This window comes from Sorex fumeus, unplaced genomic scaffold (assembly GCF_029834395.1).
Source record: "Sorex fumeus unplaced genomic scaffold, SorFum_2.1 ptg000003l, whole genome shotgun sequence".
Classification (NCBI taxonomy): Eukaryota; Metazoa; Chordata; class Mammalia; order Eulipotyphla; family Soricidae; genus Sorex; species Sorex fumeus.
In genome coordinates, this window is record NW_026606060.1 from 4,322,667 (window position 1) to 4,340,766 (window position 18,100).

The 18,100-nt window shown below is 48.8% G+C and overlaps 1 protein-coding gene across 1 annotated transcript; it reads right to left on the reverse strand.

Moving 5' to 3' along the window:
• Nucleotides 1-270: 270 nt before the first annotated feature.
• Nucleotides 271-16,487, reverse strand: EPCAM (epithelial cell adhesion molecule). The gene is made up of 9 exons (XM_056116973.1): nucleotides 16,286-16,487; nucleotides 12,177-12,284; nucleotides 11,683-11,923; nucleotides 10,094-10,159; nucleotides 8,602-8,665; nucleotides 7,724-7,825; nucleotides 5,568-5,768; nucleotides 2,808-2,852; nucleotides 271-717 (listed from the first exon to the last, which is right to left on the reverse strand). The coding sequence occupies exons 1-9, from the start codon at nucleotides 16,359-16,361 to the stop codon at nucleotides 679-681; spliced, it is 942 nt and encodes a 313-aa protein (XP_055972948.1). The 5' UTR covers nucleotides 16,362-16,487; the 3' UTR covers nucleotides 271-678.
• Between the last annotated feature and the right edge of the window lie 1,613 nt (nucleotides 16,488-18,100).

The window sequence follows — 18,100 nt, forward strand, 5'->3', positions numbered from 1 at the left end:
TCTGCTGCACTCAGGAATCACTCCTGGTGGTGCTCAGGGGACCATATGGGATGCTGGGGATCAAACCAGGATGAGCTACATGCAAGGCGAGTACCCAACCCACTGTACCAGCACCTCCCAAACATTTTTCTTCCCCCTTTAGTCTTTGGACCACACCTAGCAGTGCACAGAGGACCATTCAGTGCCAGGATAGAACCCGAACCTCTTGAAGGCAAAGCAGGAAGAAATACGATTCATCATGACTCAAAGTTAGGAAATTCAGTTTTAAAATGTTTTATTTCATAGTTCATAAAAAAAGGTTTATATGTACAAGACTCAAAGTAAATTGAAAGGCAGCTTTCAATCATGAATGGATGAGGCAGTCGTTATTCAAAGTCTACAGAGAATGGAAGCGTAGTTAATGCACACTTCAAAATTATGCTAATTTAAAATACGCAGTCAAGTTCTGGGTTTTACATCAGATCTAATCTGCCTACAGCTATGACACCTGTAAATTTTAAGATTGATAAAGTCCATTTCAAGCTGCTTATATCTGTGTACACATGTCACTGTTACAAACGTGCTATGAACTAACGAAGCAGAAGTCTTTGAAGATCTTCTCTTGGTCCCAGAGATCATCTATCTGTAATCCAAATCTATTTACTCAGTCTGCTTCTGTGCACTCTTGAAAACAGTAGCTCACGAAAGTTCCCGACGCATCTCACCCATCTCCTTTATCTGAAATAAAGGGGGTAGGGGGCAATATGTTAACTTTTCAATCGTTTGTAAACTCTGGAGAAAAATTTTAAGAGAAACTATTAAAGAAAGCAAGATGATTCTCTTCTACGTTTCCGAGACTTTTAGGTATGTGATTTAGCTATTTAGAGGTAAGGTGGCCAAGGAGACAAGCAGTAGAGAAGGCAGACCTTTAACATGGTTAAGGCACTTGTTAAACTTGTGCCTTTTATTTGTTGGGGGAACGGGGGCATGCTCAGGCATGCTCAGGACTTACTACTGGCTCTGAACTCAAGAATTACTCCTAGGGGGCTGGAGCAATAGCACAGCGGGTAGGGCGTTTGCCTTGCACACAGCCAACCAGGGTTCAATTCCCAGCATCCCATATGGTCCCCTGAGCACCGCCAGGGGTAATTCCTGAGCGCAGAGCCAGGAGTAACCCCTGTGCATTGCCAGGTGTGACCCAAAATGCAAAAAAAAAAATTACTCCTAGCAGTGCCCTGAGGACCATAAGGGATGCCAGATATTGAACCCGGTCAACTGCATGCAAAGCAAATGCCCTATCGCTGTACTGTCGCTCCAGCCCAAACTTGTGCCATTTTTAAAATCTAGGTAGAACAATTCATTTTGTTAGAATCTTCATTTGCTGCGCTGTTGTGGGGAGTCACAGAGGGAGGAGAGGGGGTTTGGGACCAGACCTGGCAGGCTACTCCATCAGAGCTTATCGAACCATGCAGTGCTGGGAACTCAAACCAGGGCCAGCCACGTGCAAGGGAAGTACCTTGCCCCTGCATTTTCTCTTCTACACCCCTCAGTCTTCTATACATGAGGAAATAGATGTTCAAAAATAAATGACTTGTCCCAGGTCTCACAATGACAGGCAGGCACAAGTGAACCAGATGCCAACCACTACTGTTGGCGGGCATTTTGCCAAACACGGGACCAACTCAACAGCTGACTCCTTTCACCCTGAAACTGTCTATTCTGTCCCCACTTCAACAGGAAGGTTTGAACAGAAGTTTAGTTACTGGACCAGCTAGTGTCTGGATGGCCCCTGACCCACTACATTTGGACTTATTCAGTCCTAGACAGTGTCCTAGACCTATGGTCACCAAACCCGTAAGCCATGTAGGTTTTTTTTCAGTACTTTTACATTCTGAGTATGGTTAAATATTAGTAAATAGTATATATAGAATTTTAAAAACATAAATATACCAATCTTGATGGGCATAAGAGAAAGTCATAGGTTTCGAGGTCAAGTGTATTCAGATTCTATTCTAAGTGATAATCTCACGCTTTAGTTTCACACTAGTACGTGTCATATTTACTAAGAAATAAATTCTTAAAAAAAAAAAAAGGAAGAAATTCTTTTATTTTTTGGTTTTGGGATCAGACCTAGCAATGTGTGGGGGGACTATATGGTGCCAAAAATCAAACCCAGGGCCTTACATATATAAAGAAGGTGTTCTATCAGTGACACACATCCCTGGGCCTCTTGCCTCTTTTTTCTTTCCTTTTTTTTTTTTTTTTTTTGGTTTTGGGTCACACCCAAGCAGTGCTCAGGGCTTACTCCTGGCTCCGCACTCAGGGATCAATCCAAGCAGTGCTTGGGGGACCACATGGGATGCGGGGGACTGAACCTGGGTCGGCCACATGTAAGGCCAGCTCCCTACTCACTGTACCAAGACTCTGGGCCTGGCCCTCAGTATTCACTGGCAAAATAAATGAGGCTATTAGTCACAGTGGATTTGATGTAAGTTCACTAAAGTATGACTCCCGACATTGAGCATTGAACTGAATTTGATACCTTGTGAAATAAAGTATCAGACTTCCAATCCCATGATTCTAGAGATAGAACTCAGGATAAAGTGAGATGCCACGAAACTCATAGAAAAACTTAGGTAAGAGCCCTCATGAGTCCTTGACTCTAGAACTGCACTAGGCAAGGTCTGCAGTGTCACTGAGAGTCCTGGGTCTGAGGAGATGTAGTGATTTTTAGAAATAAGATTAAGCATCGCTTCTCAGCCCTTTGGCTAAGATAAGAGTAGAAATCAGATTAAACAAGTGCCTTTTGAATTAAGCCAACCATTTACCTCAGCCTTCTGGTACTTTGTCTTTCTGCTCCTTCTGGATATAACCTGAATGGGAGAAAGATTAATTACAACTTTCAATATGCTATCCAGGAAAAGTTTACGTAAAGTGAACAGCCCTCACGCTTTTAACATAAATAATGCTATCGGAACAAATTCAATCTTAAAAATCTATCCAATAAACTATCATTTCTCAACTTACTAGTTCTTTACTAAAGAGGGAAGCTTATCACAAGCAGAAAAACAAACCCAAAGGCTGCAAGAAAGCAATGAATAACCTGTAACACAGCTTATAGACTGCTATGCAGCCTTTCATATCTTAGTATTTTAGCATCTGTACTAGTGTTCCACTCCAACATGTACACATATGCGTGTCTTAAAGATGTAACAATGGGGACATCATTGCATTTCTGTACCGCCTAGAACAGTATCTCAAAAATCCTTCCAGATCAAAATGGGCTATTACAGAAAGTGTTTTTTTCTTTGTAGCTTTTGTATAGTAAGTGGTATGCAGCTTGTATATGTACTGCAATTTACTCCTTAATTCCCTACTGACATGTACTCAGTAAGCTTCCAAATTTTCCCATCCTGGCTAATAAACTTGAGCAGCATTCTTATGCAATGGGTTCGATTTATACAGATTAGATTTCTATGCTCATCGCTTCTCAGCCTTTTGGCCAATTGTAGATTTCTATGCCCCGTTTTCCATGTCTACTTGATATGTCAAACACTTCTGTAAACTGTTGACTCATACCTGTTGCCACTCTTTAATTTATACCCCAGTTTCTAAGAATTTATTACAGATACCATTTCCTGGTGTAGGTTTTTTTTTCAACAGTAGTAATGATGTTTTGGTTTTTTTTTTTTTTTTTTTTTTTTGCTTTTTGGGTCACACCCGGCAATGCACAGGGGTTACTCCTGGCTCTTCACTCAGGAATTACTCCTGGTGGTGTTCGGGGGACCATATGGGATGCTGGGACTCGAACCCAGGTCGGCCGCATACAAGGCAAACGCCCTACCCGCTGTGCTATCACTCCAGCCCCATGTCTTTTTTTTTTTCCTTTTCGTACTTTGACTATTTCCCCCAGTTCATCATTGGCTTTTTTGTTTTGGGGCCACAGCTTGGCAATGCTCAGGGGTTACTCATGGCTCTGTGCTCAGGGGACCATCTGGGGTGCCGGGGACGGAAGCCAGGTTGGCTGTGTGCTAGGCAGATGCCCTCCCTGCTGTCCTATGGCCTTGGCCCTCCCTGGCTCTTCTGAACACAGCCCCACACGCAGGCACGCACCCACCACTGGACTAACGCTGGGCCATTGCTGACTTCCCCTATTTTGTTGTGGGGCCACCCCTTGATGTGCCTGGAGGCCAGTGCCCAGGCCTCCCACACGCTCATGCGGAGACATGTTCATGCTCCTCTGCTCTCCAGCCCCCCAGCACTGATTTCTCACTGTGCTTTGCCACGACAAACATTTTCCTTTCTGGGGTGGGTCATATCCATCAGTGCCTGGGACCAAACCCCAGCGTCTGTGTACAGGTTAAGAGTGTTCCAGCCCTCTAAGCTATCTGGATGCCCTATTCCTTTTTATTAGAAGGGCTATAGCCAGCAGTGCTAGGGGCCATGTGGTAGCAGGATGGGACTCAGCCGAGCACTTATGCACGTACTCAGCCACCCAGTTCTCTCTCCGGCAACCAAGATGTTTCATTTTGGTGTTGTTTTTGTTTCCGATCTTTGTGTGTTTGTGCACCACACCTGGCAGTACTCGGAGGCCATAAGCAGTAGCAGGGACTCAACCAGCATCAGCTGCACCCAAGACAAGCGCCTTACCTCCTGCACTATCTCTCGGACCCTGAACAGAAAATACAAGTTTCCTCAAACTCCTGAATTCTTGTGTGTTGGCAATGCTGATGTTGAAGCATCTTTACATTTCTAGAATACTGCTTCTGTCAATTAATGTTTTCCTGAAGTAGTGCTAGATTAAATTTAGTATTAAGGGGTGAGGAGGCAGACTTTGCGTCATACCTGGCAATGCTCAGTGGCTTACTCTTGGCTCTGTGCTCAGGGGCCACTCCTAGCAGTGCTCAGCAGACCACAGGTGGAGGGTCAGCTGTGTGCAAGGGAAGCAACTTTGCCTCTATACTAGCTCTCCAGTCCCTCTATTTAGATTTTCGCTTTATGTTTCTCTTCTATTTTTTATCTATTTATTTCTGCTCTTTGGGTACACCAGCAATGCTCAGGGGTTATTCCTGGCTCCACACTCAGGAATTACAACTGGCAGTGCTTGGGGTATCATATGGGATGTCGAGGATTGAACCCAGGTCAGCTGCTAACAAGGCAAATGCCCTACCCGCTGTACTATTGATCCGGCCCTGTTTCTCACTTTTAACTCTTTATGTTTACGACTCTTAATTCTTTTCTGTGCTAACTGGAATTTCGGGGTGGCTCCATTTCACTGAGTGGATTCAGCATCCAAATATTTTATACCAATTCTGGTAGGAGTGTTTGATTGTTTGCTGTGAGTAGAACTGAAGGAAATTTGCTGTACGAAACAAACAAAACTGTCCTTTGAGATGTTAAGTTAGTCTCAAATAAGTATCCTTCATAAAATGCCTATTAGATAAAAAGCCACCAGCTCACTCACGTGGAGAGTTTTTAAAAATGAAGATTTGATTTCATTTCTGTTTTGGAGCACAGATGTAGCTCTTTCCTTTATCCTCTCTTCTTGGAAGATGGCCCTCTCATGACATTTTACTTGTTATACTCACCAGCACAACAATTCCGGCGATAAGTGCTAATGTGACAACCACAATGACAGCAATGATCCCAGCTTGCAGACCCTGCATTGAAAACTCTGGTGGTTTTTCATCAACGTAATAAATTAAAGTTCGACCAGCGTCCAAATCCAGTAGTTCCCCGTCTACTGTCAGGTCCATTTTTTTGTTAAGGAACAAGGATTCATCTTTGACCTATAGTGAGGAGAAAAGCAATTCGGAACAAAATCAACCACTGAGGGCCGAGAGCTAGTGCGGCAGTTAAGGCACTTGCCTTGCACACGGCCACCCCTGATCTGATCCCCAGCACCCCACATGGTCCCGACAGCCCTGCCAGGAATAACCCCTGCACACAGAGCCAGAAGCAAGCCCTGAGCACCACTGGATGTGGCCCAAAGGTCAAAAAAAAAGAAAACCAACCATGGACACATATAATTACACAATGATTATGGACTAGCAGCAGTACTGCCGCCAACAATCTCTGTGGTTTCCTGTGATAATAATCTCCTATGGGGGCTGAAGCAATAGTACAGCAGGTAAAGCCTGCACACAGCCAACCTGGCCTTGACCCTGGTATCACATATAGTGCCCTGAGCACCGCCAGGAATGATTCCTGAGTGCACAGCCAAGAGTAACTCCTGAGCACCTCCAGGTGTGCCCCAAAAACTTAAAATAAAATAAATACAGTGAAACTAATACACTACAGGCAAATGCCGAACACACACGAAAGTATAAACCTTGTAGTGACGTCCACATGCTTATGTCCCAGAATCAACTATACAAACATGTGGTCTATCTCATTTCATTCATTCTTCTTTCTATCCTGTCAGCCCGCCTCCCTCAGGCCAGATTTAAAGCAAATCTGAGATTCTCAGGAAACAGCTTCCTGTGCTACAACTCTTTACCCACTATAGGATCTCTCTGGTCCCAGATGAAGGACTTTAATCATATTAGTCATACATTTTTAACATAGTATCTTTGGTGAGTTGCTTTTTGCTTTTTTTTTGAGCCACACCTGGAGGTATTCAAGGGCTACTTCAGCCCAGGGCTCAGGGGAGGATGCTGTGAGCCAAGGATCCAACCTGAGCCAAGCGTGGGCTCTCCTCTCCACTGCACCTTCTCATGTGGTCTCTCATTCACAGAAATACAACAGGGGAAGACTAAACCAACTAGTACTAAGTAACTGCCAAGGGTAAGAGGTAAGAATTACAAGAACATATTCTAGGTAGAGCCGTTTGATGAAAAGGTATAAATCCACAATTATGGTAAGAAAGAGGACTGCGGGGCCAGGGAAACAGCCCCAAGAGCTGCAGCACGCATGAAGGCTGCAGGAGGCCTGGGTCAGGCCCTGACACCATGCAGTCCCCCCAGAAACAAGCAAAGAGTAGCCCCCCGGTATCAGAGACAAGGACAGACCGCCCTGCCCCCCCCCCCTTCAACCCCCGAGGAGAGAGGGGCCAGCTCAGAGGGCGGGAACTCAAGTCGGACAGAAGGAGGCCAAGTTCAATCCCCAATACGGCAGGGGCCCTTGGTGCCCCAGCACCTTGGACATGGACCCTGGGACCCCGTAAACACTGCTGGGAGCACCCTTAAAAAAAAGGCAAAAAAGGCAAAAAGGCTATAGTAAAAAGTACAATAGCGGGGACAGAACCGACCACAGCACAAGAGCCATTTGGAGAGGAGACAGAGATAAGTGTGTCTATTAGGCAGGAGCGAGAGCACAGCGGGTAGGGTGCTTGCCTTGCACGCAGCCGACCTGGGCCGACCCGGGTTCAATTCCTCCGCCCCTCTCGGAGAACCTGGTAAGCTACCGAGAGTATCGCACCTGCTTGGCAAAGCCTGGCAAGCTAACCATGACATATTTGATATGCCAAAAAACAGTAACAAGTCTCACAATGGAGACGTTACTGTTGCCTGCTCGAGCAAATCGATTAGGCAGGAGAGGTCTCCAAGGGGTCAGGCAGAGGAGGGAGCTATCTGTACGTAACAGAGAAGTCCGAGAGATTTGGAGAGAGCCGCACACACATCAGCCAGAAGAGAGGTTTCTCTCTAAAGGAGAAACAGTGAAAGAGCTTGAGTCCACTGAGGCATAACAGACATTATTAAATAAACAAACAAACAAAAAAAAACCTGGGGAACATTATACTCACATCTTTTTCAAAGTAATAAGCCACATCAGCTATATCCACATCATTCTGGTTTTTTTGAGTGGAGTTTTGCATGAGATCAATAGTGATAACATCATTCTCATACTGCGAAGAAAACAGGAAAACACAAATTAACAACATAATCAAAATCACAAGAAGGTTTCATTGTCCTAAGAGCGGAACAATCACAGTTTAATTTTCTGTAACCTAAACAGGTGGGTGTTTTATTCCGTTAGTGAGTACCTCAGTTTATCACTCATTTCATTTTGTTAAATCTCTGGGTAAATCTATTGAAGGAAGTAAGACTACAATGCAATTACAATGAACATTTTCTTTTTCCTTTTTTTTTTTTTTTTAATTTTTGGGTCACACTCAGCGATGCTCAGCAGTTACTTCTGGCTCTGCACTCAGGAATCACTCCTGGCGGTGCTCGGGGGACCATATGGGATGCTGGGAATCAAACCCAGCTCAGCCACATGCAAGGCAAACGCCCTACCCGCTGTGCTATCACTCTAGCCCTTGCGGTCTTGCACAAGGCCAACCTGGGTTCGATTCCCAACATCCCCTAGGGTCCCCTGAGCACCACCAGGAGTAATTCCTGAGTAACCTCTGTGAATCATGGCCCAAAAAGCACATAAATAAATAAATAGACAGAATCACTAAAAGCCACTACCAAAAGGGCACCAAACCATGCCGTCTACCAATTTTCTAACACATCCAAAAAATCTTACCTGGGGACTGGACTGGATCGTGCAGCCTGCCTTGCACACTGCTAGCCCTGGTTCAATCCCCATCACACCTATGGTCCCCTGAGCCCCGCTAGGGTAAGTCCTGAGCACTGCCGGGTATGACACCCCCAAAAATAAATAAAAATATCTTACCAAAATGTTTTGGATATATTTTGGATCCAGTTGATAACGAGATGACATTACTTGCGTGAGTGCTCTGTAAGGAAAAATTTGTGTTTAAAAAAATGTCTATATTTTATTTATAACATTAAGAACACATTTGGCGCTTTGTTTGTTTTCGAAGAATCTGTGGAACTCAGGGAGGGTCTCAGTGGTAAATATGAGAGACCATAGTCCTAGAACCTCAGGGACAGTAAAGAAACCATCTGCCAGGGCCAGAGCAATAGGACAGTAGGTAGGGGACTTGCACTGCAGGCAGCTGACCCAGGTTCGATCCCCGGTATCCTGTATGGTCCCAAGCACTACCAGAACTGACTCCTGAATGCAGAGCCAGGAGTCGCCCAAAATGCAAAAAGAAACAATTTCTCTATGTTCTTCAAAAATATCAGTACAATAAAAAAAATAAAGAGTAAGATAGCATCCATTAAGATATAACAATAACTAAGCAATAACAAACTAAATACAACAAATAATCCTATCTGGCTCCTGAACCAGAGGACAGCAAACAGCTACAAAGAACAATTTGTGAACTTTACACAATGACAGTAAAATTACATTTCAGAATTTGGGCAATTAGGGCTGGACCGATCACTCAGAACACTGAGTGCAGGCTTTCCAAGAGAGAGACATGGACTCAGTCACAGCCAGAGTGATCCCAAGCACTGAGCACCGAGCTGGGAGCATGCCTGGGGTACTGTCAGTTAACCCCAAGGCCAAAACTTTCCCCAAACTTGCTAACTGTACATTGACTATGTAAGCAAATGCCTTTTGTTCCTAGAAAAACATACACCAGGACTGAAAGGGCATGATGTTGGGCTGGAAAAACATTGCCTGGCCTGATCCCTGGGGTAAGAGTCCCCTGAGCACCACCAGGGGTCATGCATAATGACTGTGACCCCCAAAAACCCAACCCAAGAAAGACATAATGTGGGGACCAAAGACAGCACAGGGTTCCCGTGCTTGCTTTGCATGCAGCCCAATGGTTTCCTGCACGACCTCACCTGATTCCCTGAGCACTATCCAGGGGGCCTAACCTCCCACCCCACACAGGGGACATGTCACAACTTGCTCTCACATGGTTCTGAGAAAGCTCCTCATGCAAGAGGAATTACACAGCAGACACACACACGCATACACATATCCAGGGGAAATACGGGCTGTGGCTTAGCGGCTTAGCTGTGGAAGCAAGCCCAGCGTGCAGGAGGCCTGGGACCAATCCCCAGCACCGCGAAAGAACGAATACAAGGAAAACAGGGCGAGATGCTTGCTGAGGGTGACAAGTGAGGGCTACGACGGACATCTGTTCTATTCTTATAAATCAATTTTAAAAGGTTAGAAACACTATTTTTAATGTCTTCCTTTCAAAAAATGCAAAAGCACTGAAAGTTATTATAGCTTCCTAATGGTGAATGGATGTGAATCCCACCTATGCAAACAGAGTGGATTTCATATTCTTAGCACTTACGTTCTCAAACTTTCAGCTTCAAAAGGCTTTTCTCTCTTTTTATGTCTGAGTTCAATGATGATCCAGCTGTAGAGTAAAAAAGACAATAGTGATTGACAATAACAACTCAATCTTTTATTAGGACTACAGAAGAATTAACAGAAAGTACTTATGTGGGGGCTGGAGCGAAAACACAGTGGGTAGGGCATTTGCCTTGCACGCAGCTGACCCGGATTTGATTCCCAGCATCCCATAGGGTCCCCCGAGCACCGCCAGGAGTATTCCTGAGTGCAGAGCCAGGAGTAACCCTGAACATTGCTGGGTCTGACCCAAAAAGGAGAAAAAAAAATGTATTTATGCAATAGATGTGCCTTTTATCTCCTCCTCAGCCCGTACCTCTTTCATAAAGCACTTATCTCGATTCCAGACAGATAACACAGGGGTAGAGGTTCCTGCCTTTTGTGCTGCAGACCCTGCTTCTACGCCAAGTACCAGAGGGCCACCCAGTACTGCCAGGAGCAGCCACCAAGCAGAGTTGGGAATAGCCCGAAGCACAGCTTGGTATGGTCCAATGAATTTATCCGGGAGGGGGTGCCGTACCCAACACCAACTCTCTGGCCTCTGGCTATCACACTAGATCACATCAAGTCAAATTTAGTTGGCACGCTGGACCATATCCACCTGAAAAGACCAGGCACCAAAAGACAAGTGACCTCAAAATCCCAGAAGGAAATAATAAGTGCCTGCCTTGACCTCTTTCCGGTTTCCAGTCCCTCCCAATAAAATCATTTAGGCTAAAACTAGCTTTCTGTTTCTTTATGTTACACAATCTGGACAACAACCACTGATCACTTTTCAACACCATCAATAAGCCAATATTCTAACAGCATCAAAGATTTTTATATACCAAACACTAAGTTGAAAATACTGGCTAGCGGTGGGCCAGGAGAGCCCTGGTCCTGCCTGTTCAACCCCTGGCACCGCCAACCCAGTAAAATGTTGAAGAGTTTTAATCTAAATTATAAAAGGAAAATTGTTCATTAGGCAAAACAAAAACACTAGAGATATCAGTTCAGTCGGCAAAATAAGAACCATCCAAAACAAAAAGCACGAGGAAACTATATTGTTAGTAAACTTGCACCCATCCCTGCCAGGCTGATGAGCTGGCGACATCAGTCCTAGGGAGGCAGGTCACCTGGGGAGCCCTGGGGACAAGACCTCTCACTGCACAGCTCTTTGGGAGCTTCTAAGCGGCCCCACAACATCCAACTGCATATTTAAAAAATAAACACGATGATGGAGCAATAGCACAGCAGGCAGCAGGGAGGTGTTTGCCTTGCACGCAGCCAACGTGGCCGACACAGATTCGATTCCCAGCATCCCATATGGTCCCCCGAGCACCGCCAGGAGCAATTCCTGAGTGCATGAGCCAGGAGTAATCCCTGTGCATCACCAGGTGTGACCCAAAAAGAAAAAAAAAAGAGTAATTCCTGAGTGAATAACCCCTAAGCATTGGCAGATGTGATCCAAAAAGAAAAAAGAAAGTAAATAAACATGATGAAAGGCTTTGAAAAGCATGAAACAAGCAGCCCCGGGCAGCCCTGACTCACTAGGTCCGCACTCTCTCGGAGCAGGTCATTTCGGTGGCCTTGTCTGTCCTGCGGACACCTGCGCTGTTCACACACCAGCACGTGGTGGTGCCGTTGCACTGCTTGGCCTTGAAGAGCCCCATGTCATCGCACTCAGGGTCGTAGAGCCCGTCGTTGTTCTCAATGGCGCCCTCAGGCTTCACTCGTCTCCCAGACTTGCTGCTGCTCATCTCAGCCTTCATCACCAAACATTTGGAAGCCACTGGAAAGAACATTTACCGTCAATCTGAGAAGAATCAACAGTGCAATTTTACACGTAAGGGGGAACGTTTTAATTCCAAACTCCTAAGGCCAAGGACAGACTTGGATATTCCCATTCTCACTTTCTAAAGACAAGAGCTTTTCTAGGAAATAACCCCCTTCACACGTGATCTCATGATGATACCTTCCAAATCCAGGTGTAAAGAAAAGCTCCCCAAGTTGAAATGCACCAACCAGGAGGATACACTACTTACATTTCGAGCAGATCACAGTATGTTGCGTGCCGAGGGAAGTACACTGGCATTGACCATTCATGTTAAGGGAGCAGTTAGTTGTCAGCTTATAATTTTCACAGACACAGTCTACAGGAGGAAAAAAAATGCTCATTAAAATGTGAATCCTGGGGCTGGAGCTATAGCACAGTGAGTAGGGCATTTGCCTTGCACACAGCCAAACCGAGTTCGGTTCCCAGTATCCCATATGGTCCCCCGAGCACCGCCAGGGGTAATTCCTGAGTGCAGAGCCAGGAGTAACCCCTGAGCATCGCCAGGTGTGACCCAAAAAAAGGCAAAAAAAAATGTGAATCCCACAACAACTATCAATTCTGTTCTCACAATAATGTCCAACTTATAGGGAAACCATCTAAAAAGGCATTTCTGGGGGCTGGAGCAATAGCACAGTGGGTAGGACGTTTGCCTTGCAAGGTATGAGGCAAACCTGGGTTCAATGCCCAGCATCCCATATGGTCCTCCCGACCCCCGAGCACTGTATATCACTAGGTATGACCCAAAAAGCCCAAAAAAAAAAAAACCATTCCCGAGGGCTAATTTCACATACAATCTAACGTCGGACAGTTAATTTTGGTTGCTTCATTTTGTTGGGTTTTGGGGGCCACACTCCGCAGCACTCAGGGCTCATTCCTGACAGGGAATGGGAACCTGGGATTCAAACCAGGGTCAGCCCTGTGCAAGGCAAACACCCTACAGCTGTACTATCACTCTGGTCCTGTTTGGATGTTTTTTGTTTAACAAAGAATAATCCAGCTCTCCAAATTTCAGCCTTTAAAAGATGCCCAATTTCAGCTTGTTTCCTCCTGCAAGATGAACCACTGGCTGGAAGTCACCAGCTCCCTCCCGGGCCGGGGAGATGAGTCCAACTCGGGAGCCCACGCCGGAGGCCGGGTTCATGGCAAGGTCATCAACACCAAACTCAGAGCAGGCCCAGAGCACTGCTGAGAGTGTCCGAAAAGACAAAATCGCAATTCTAGGATCTGTGAATAATTCACAACCCCGTGGCCCCAAGTCCCCTCCCCACATTTCTTATTATTTTCTCAGTTTTATTTGTTTTTGATTTGAAGGTCACATCCGGCAGTGCTCTGGGCTTATTCCTGGCTCTACATTCAGGGGTCACTCCTGGTGGTACTTGAGGAACCAGAGGGATGCCAGGGGTCCACCCTGGGTTGGCTGTGTGGAAGGCAAGTGCCCTACCCGTATCTTGGCCCCAGCTCCCCTATACCAAATTTTGAAACTGATCGCAAGCAGCCCATCTTGGGTATTAATGTTAGTTTAGTAGTTAGAGCTAAGACTCTCGATTATTCATTTTAACTTCCAATTGACAAGTTCAACTAATTCTTTTCGGTTCCTGTATTATCTGGTCCCTAAACCAAAGAATTTTTATATTGACTTCATTTTACAAGTTGTCTTTAATTTTTTCTGTTTAAATTATAATCCATCTCTTCGCTCCTCCATGTTCCCGGAGCGAAGAGATGCCATTGGGCTACACTAGCACGCGACAGGGACAAATGGAGATGTTACTGGCGCCCGCTCGAGCAAATCGACGACTAACGGGAAGTTAAGTGATTAAGTGATTAAAATTATAATCACTATGAACCATATCTGTAACAGCCTAGCGCTCAATTCGGTATGAAGATCCCAGAAGGAAAAGCTGAGTCTCTGTGGTCATACAGCACCATACGGTCCACCTCAAAGCACATTTTTTCAAGCCGAAACACAAAATTTAAAAGGCTCTCAGCACTGGGAATGGGGCTCAGTGGTCCAGCACTGGCCTCGCTAGTGTAAGGTCCTGGGTTTGATCACCAGCTCGATTGGGAGTGAGCCCACTGCCGGGAGACAGAGGCACCGGGTGTAGCCCCCCCCCCCCCAACACACACAAAAAAATTCTTTTTAAACTAAAAGACCTGTCAGATACAATGGTCTATACATAGTAAGTACTGGCACTTTGGTTTTAAGTTTAGTATTTTTTCTTAATTAATTAATCAATCGTGTTTTTGGTCACACTGAGCAATGCTCAGGGGCTATTTCCGGCTCTGCACTCAGGAATCATCCCCCCCCCTTTCTTGGGGACGATATGGGATGCCAGGGATGGAACCCTGGTCTACTGTGTGCAAGGCAAACGCCCTACACACTGTCCTATCCCTCTGGCCCCTTTAAGTTTAGTCTCTTCCCCTCAAACTGGAGGCAAGAAACACATTAAGATGACTTTTGAAGTGAAATGAATTCAGGTCTTGGTACAAATGAAGAAACAAATTAACTTTCCCCGAGAAGCTTTGTCAGCTGTCACATCACTTCTAGCCACCTTCTCACAACAGAGAGCAGTCAAGGTATTTATTCTGGATTTCTTCGTCCATTGCTTCGAGCAGGCCCCAGTAACGTCTCCTTCATCCTAGCCCTGAGATTATATTCAAGGCTCTTTAGGAGAATGAGACCCATCATTGTTACTGGTATTTGGCATATTTGGTACGCCGCGGGGAGTTTGCCAGACTCTGCCCTGTGGGCAGGCTACATTCGATAGCCTGCAAGTTTGTCCTGGATTAAGAAGAAAAAAATAGCCTCAACCAACCAGGGCCACGTTTGGACAACGAGATGCCGCGCATTTAAATCCTGCAGGCGGGCAGGGCAGCGGCGCCAAACAATAATCAAAAATCACAATAAACCGTGCTTTGCACAGCTACAAGAAATGAAAACCTTGCTCTTTAGGGAAGGGTACACATTGTTAACACAAAACTATGTTTAGGATTAACGGGATGTCTAAAAGAATAATATACTCCATTATTTAACTACGGGATTTCCTCCAAGTGGTGGAAACTGGTTTTCAGGCTTTTGTCCGACGTTTGCTTTTAGCATCTAAGACTGTCGATATTGCTGCGCTTCCAACCACGAACGCCGGGCTTTAGTCTTCAACGATCCTTAGAAAAGCGCCCGCTCCGCCCGCCCGCCCGCCCGCCCGCCGCCTCACGGGCCCGGGAGACCTGCGGGCGCAGGTGCACAGCGGCCTGGCAGCTCCCGGCGCCCCAGCAGAGGCCCCGCTGCCCCGGCGTCCGCTGTCCCCGAGGCCCCGCTGCCCCGGGCCCCTGTCCCCGAGGCTCCGCTGCTCCCGACGTCCACTGTCCCCGAGGCCCCGCTGCCCCCGGCGTCCCCTGTCCCCGAGGCCCCGCTGCCCAGATCCCCTGTCCCCGAGGTCCCGCTGCCCCCGGCCCCCTGTCCCCGAGGCCCCGCTGCCCCCGGCCCCTGTCCCCGAGGCCCCGCTGCCCGGGCCCTGTCCCCGAGGCCCCGCTGCCCCCGGCGTCCGCTGTCCCCGAGGCCTCGCTGACCCCGGCGTCCCCTGTCCCCGAGGTCCCGCTGCCCAGATCCCCTGTCCCCGAGGCCCCGCTGCCCAGATCCCCTGTCCCCGAGGCCCCGCTGCCCCGATCCCCTGTCCCCGAGGCCCCGCTGCCCCCGGCGTCCCCTGTCCCCGAGGTCCCGCTGCCCCGATCCCCTGTCCCCGAGGCCCCGCTGCCCCCGGCGTCCGCTGTCCCCGAGGCCTCGCTGACCCCGGCGTCCCCTGTCCCCGAGGCCCCGCTGCCCAGATCCCCTGTCCCCGAGGCCCCGCTGCCCAGATCCCCTGTCCCCGAGGCCCCGCTGCCCAGATCCCCTATCCCCGAGGTCCCGCTGCCCCCGGCGTCCCCTGTCCCCGAGGCCCCGCTGCCCCCGGCGTCCGCTGTCCCCGAGGCCCCACTGCCCCCGGCGTCCCTGTCCCCGAGGCCTCGCGGCACCCAGCGCCCCCGAGTCCCCGTCCCCGAGTCCCAGGAAGTCCCCAGCGCTCCCGCTCCCCGACGGCCCCAGGCCCCGACCGAGACCCGGCAGCCCCGGGCGCCCCGGGTTCCGGAGTCCTGGGAAGCCCGAGCGCTCCCGCTCCCCGAGGGCCCCTGACCCCGCTCCCCCGGCCCCCGGCCCCCGCAGAGAACGACTCCGCGCCCCCGCGGGCGCCCGGGGACGCAGTGGGTGCGCGGGCGGGAGGCGCGTCCGCAGCCCTCGGGCCCGCGGGTCCCCGGCCCTTCCCGCCGCCGCCGCTCGCGCCCGCTCACCTTGCTGCGCGCCGGCCAGCGTGGCCGCGGCCAGGGCCAGCAGCAGCCCGAGCGCGCCGCCCTGCAGGGGCGCCATGCTGCGACGGCGACGGCGACAGGGCTCCGCGGGGTCGGGCCGGCCGGGGTCGGTGCCGGTGCGCGCGGGCCGGGTCGGGCCGGGGACACCGAGTGCGCGCGGGCGGGGTCGGTGCAGGCGCTCGCGGGTCGGGCCGGGGCTGGTGCGCGCGGGCCGGGGACACCGAGTGCGCGCGGGCCGGGGTCGGTGCAGGTGCTCGCGGGCCGGGCCGGGGCTCCGAGTGCGCGCGGCGCGGCCCCACCTGCCGCCTCCACCTGGCGGCCCCGCCCCGGCCGCCGCCTCCCGCCGTGACTCACCGCCGCCCCTCCCCCGCCACCGCCAGGTGCGCCGGGCTCGACGCGGGGCGCCCGGGGGCTGCTTTCCCCCGGGGCCGGGCCGCAGGGGGGGTGGCGAGGCCGACTCGGAGGCGGCCGCCTACCCGGGGACAAAGAGGGCAGGAAACTGCGCGGTCGCAGCCGAGGAGGCGACCTTTGAGCGTCCGGGGCGGCGACCTCGCGCGCCTCTGCCACGGGGGGCTGCGGGAGCCGCCCCCCTCCCACTAACCCGGCTCCTCTTTGTAACCGTCCTGTTCCCCCCGCCTTTTTTTTTAAGACGGCCCTGTAAGGCTGGAGGATACGTGGACTCATCAAGTCGAATGCTGGAAGGTGAAATGATTCCGTTTCATTAACATGAAAGAAGTATTGGAGGGCTGGAGAGATTCACAGCGGGTAGAGCAATTGCGCCCACCCGAGTTGGGTCCCCGCAGCGTCCTCGGGAGTGGTCCCTTGAGTGCAGAGCCAGGACTAAGCATCACCGACGGGGACGGAAAAATCGAAACGAAGAATTACGTTGCGGCCTTGGAAAAAGTATAGAAATTTATTTCCGTGCCAAAGGATTTAACAATACGCTATTCTTGCAGTCTCCAAAGAACTAATAATGAAGCCCTTAATAACTGTTAAGTTATAAACACTTTTTGGAATTATTTTTGTTAACTGATACTATAACCCGTTTTTTAAAAGACTTTTCTGCTTAAGAAATCACTAGAGGAGTCCAAAAGAGACAAGGTGAAATAGAAATATTAGGATAGAGAAAGGGCCAATAAGACAGTAATAGATGGAAATGATCGCTCTGGACAAGAACAGAGTGTTGAAAGGAGGTAAAGGGATGTACATGATAACCTTTCAGTGTCTGTATTGTAAATCATAATGCCCAGAGGGGAGGGAGAGGGAGTCTGCCCTGGCTAGGGGGGACAGGCTGGAGGGAGATTGGGGACATTGGTGAATGGAAATGTACACTGGTGAAGTGACAGGTTTTGGAACAGAGCAACTTTGTAACTGTGTATGTCACTATGATTCAATTAAAAAATAATTTTTAAAAACTAAAAAAGAAAAAATATTCAACAGTTTGGCTAATATTTTGGGGGGTCACACCCAGCGATGCTCAGGGGTTACTCCTAGCTCTGAACTCAGGAATTACTCCTGGCTGTGCTTGGGGGATCATATGGGATGCTGGGAATCGAACCCTGGTCAGCCGCATGCAAGGCAAACACCCTACCCGCTGTGCTATCGCTCCAGCCCCAGTTTGATTAATTTTTACAAATATGTATGCAAATCCAAATATGGTTTTACTGAAGCAACTGTTTAAGTATTTTTCTATGGTTTATGTGAATATTCACATAAATATCCACATAAATCTGTTTAATTGGAATTTTACTTGTAGATAAATAAGCTATTTGGCATCTACATACCAGTTGCTAGCCT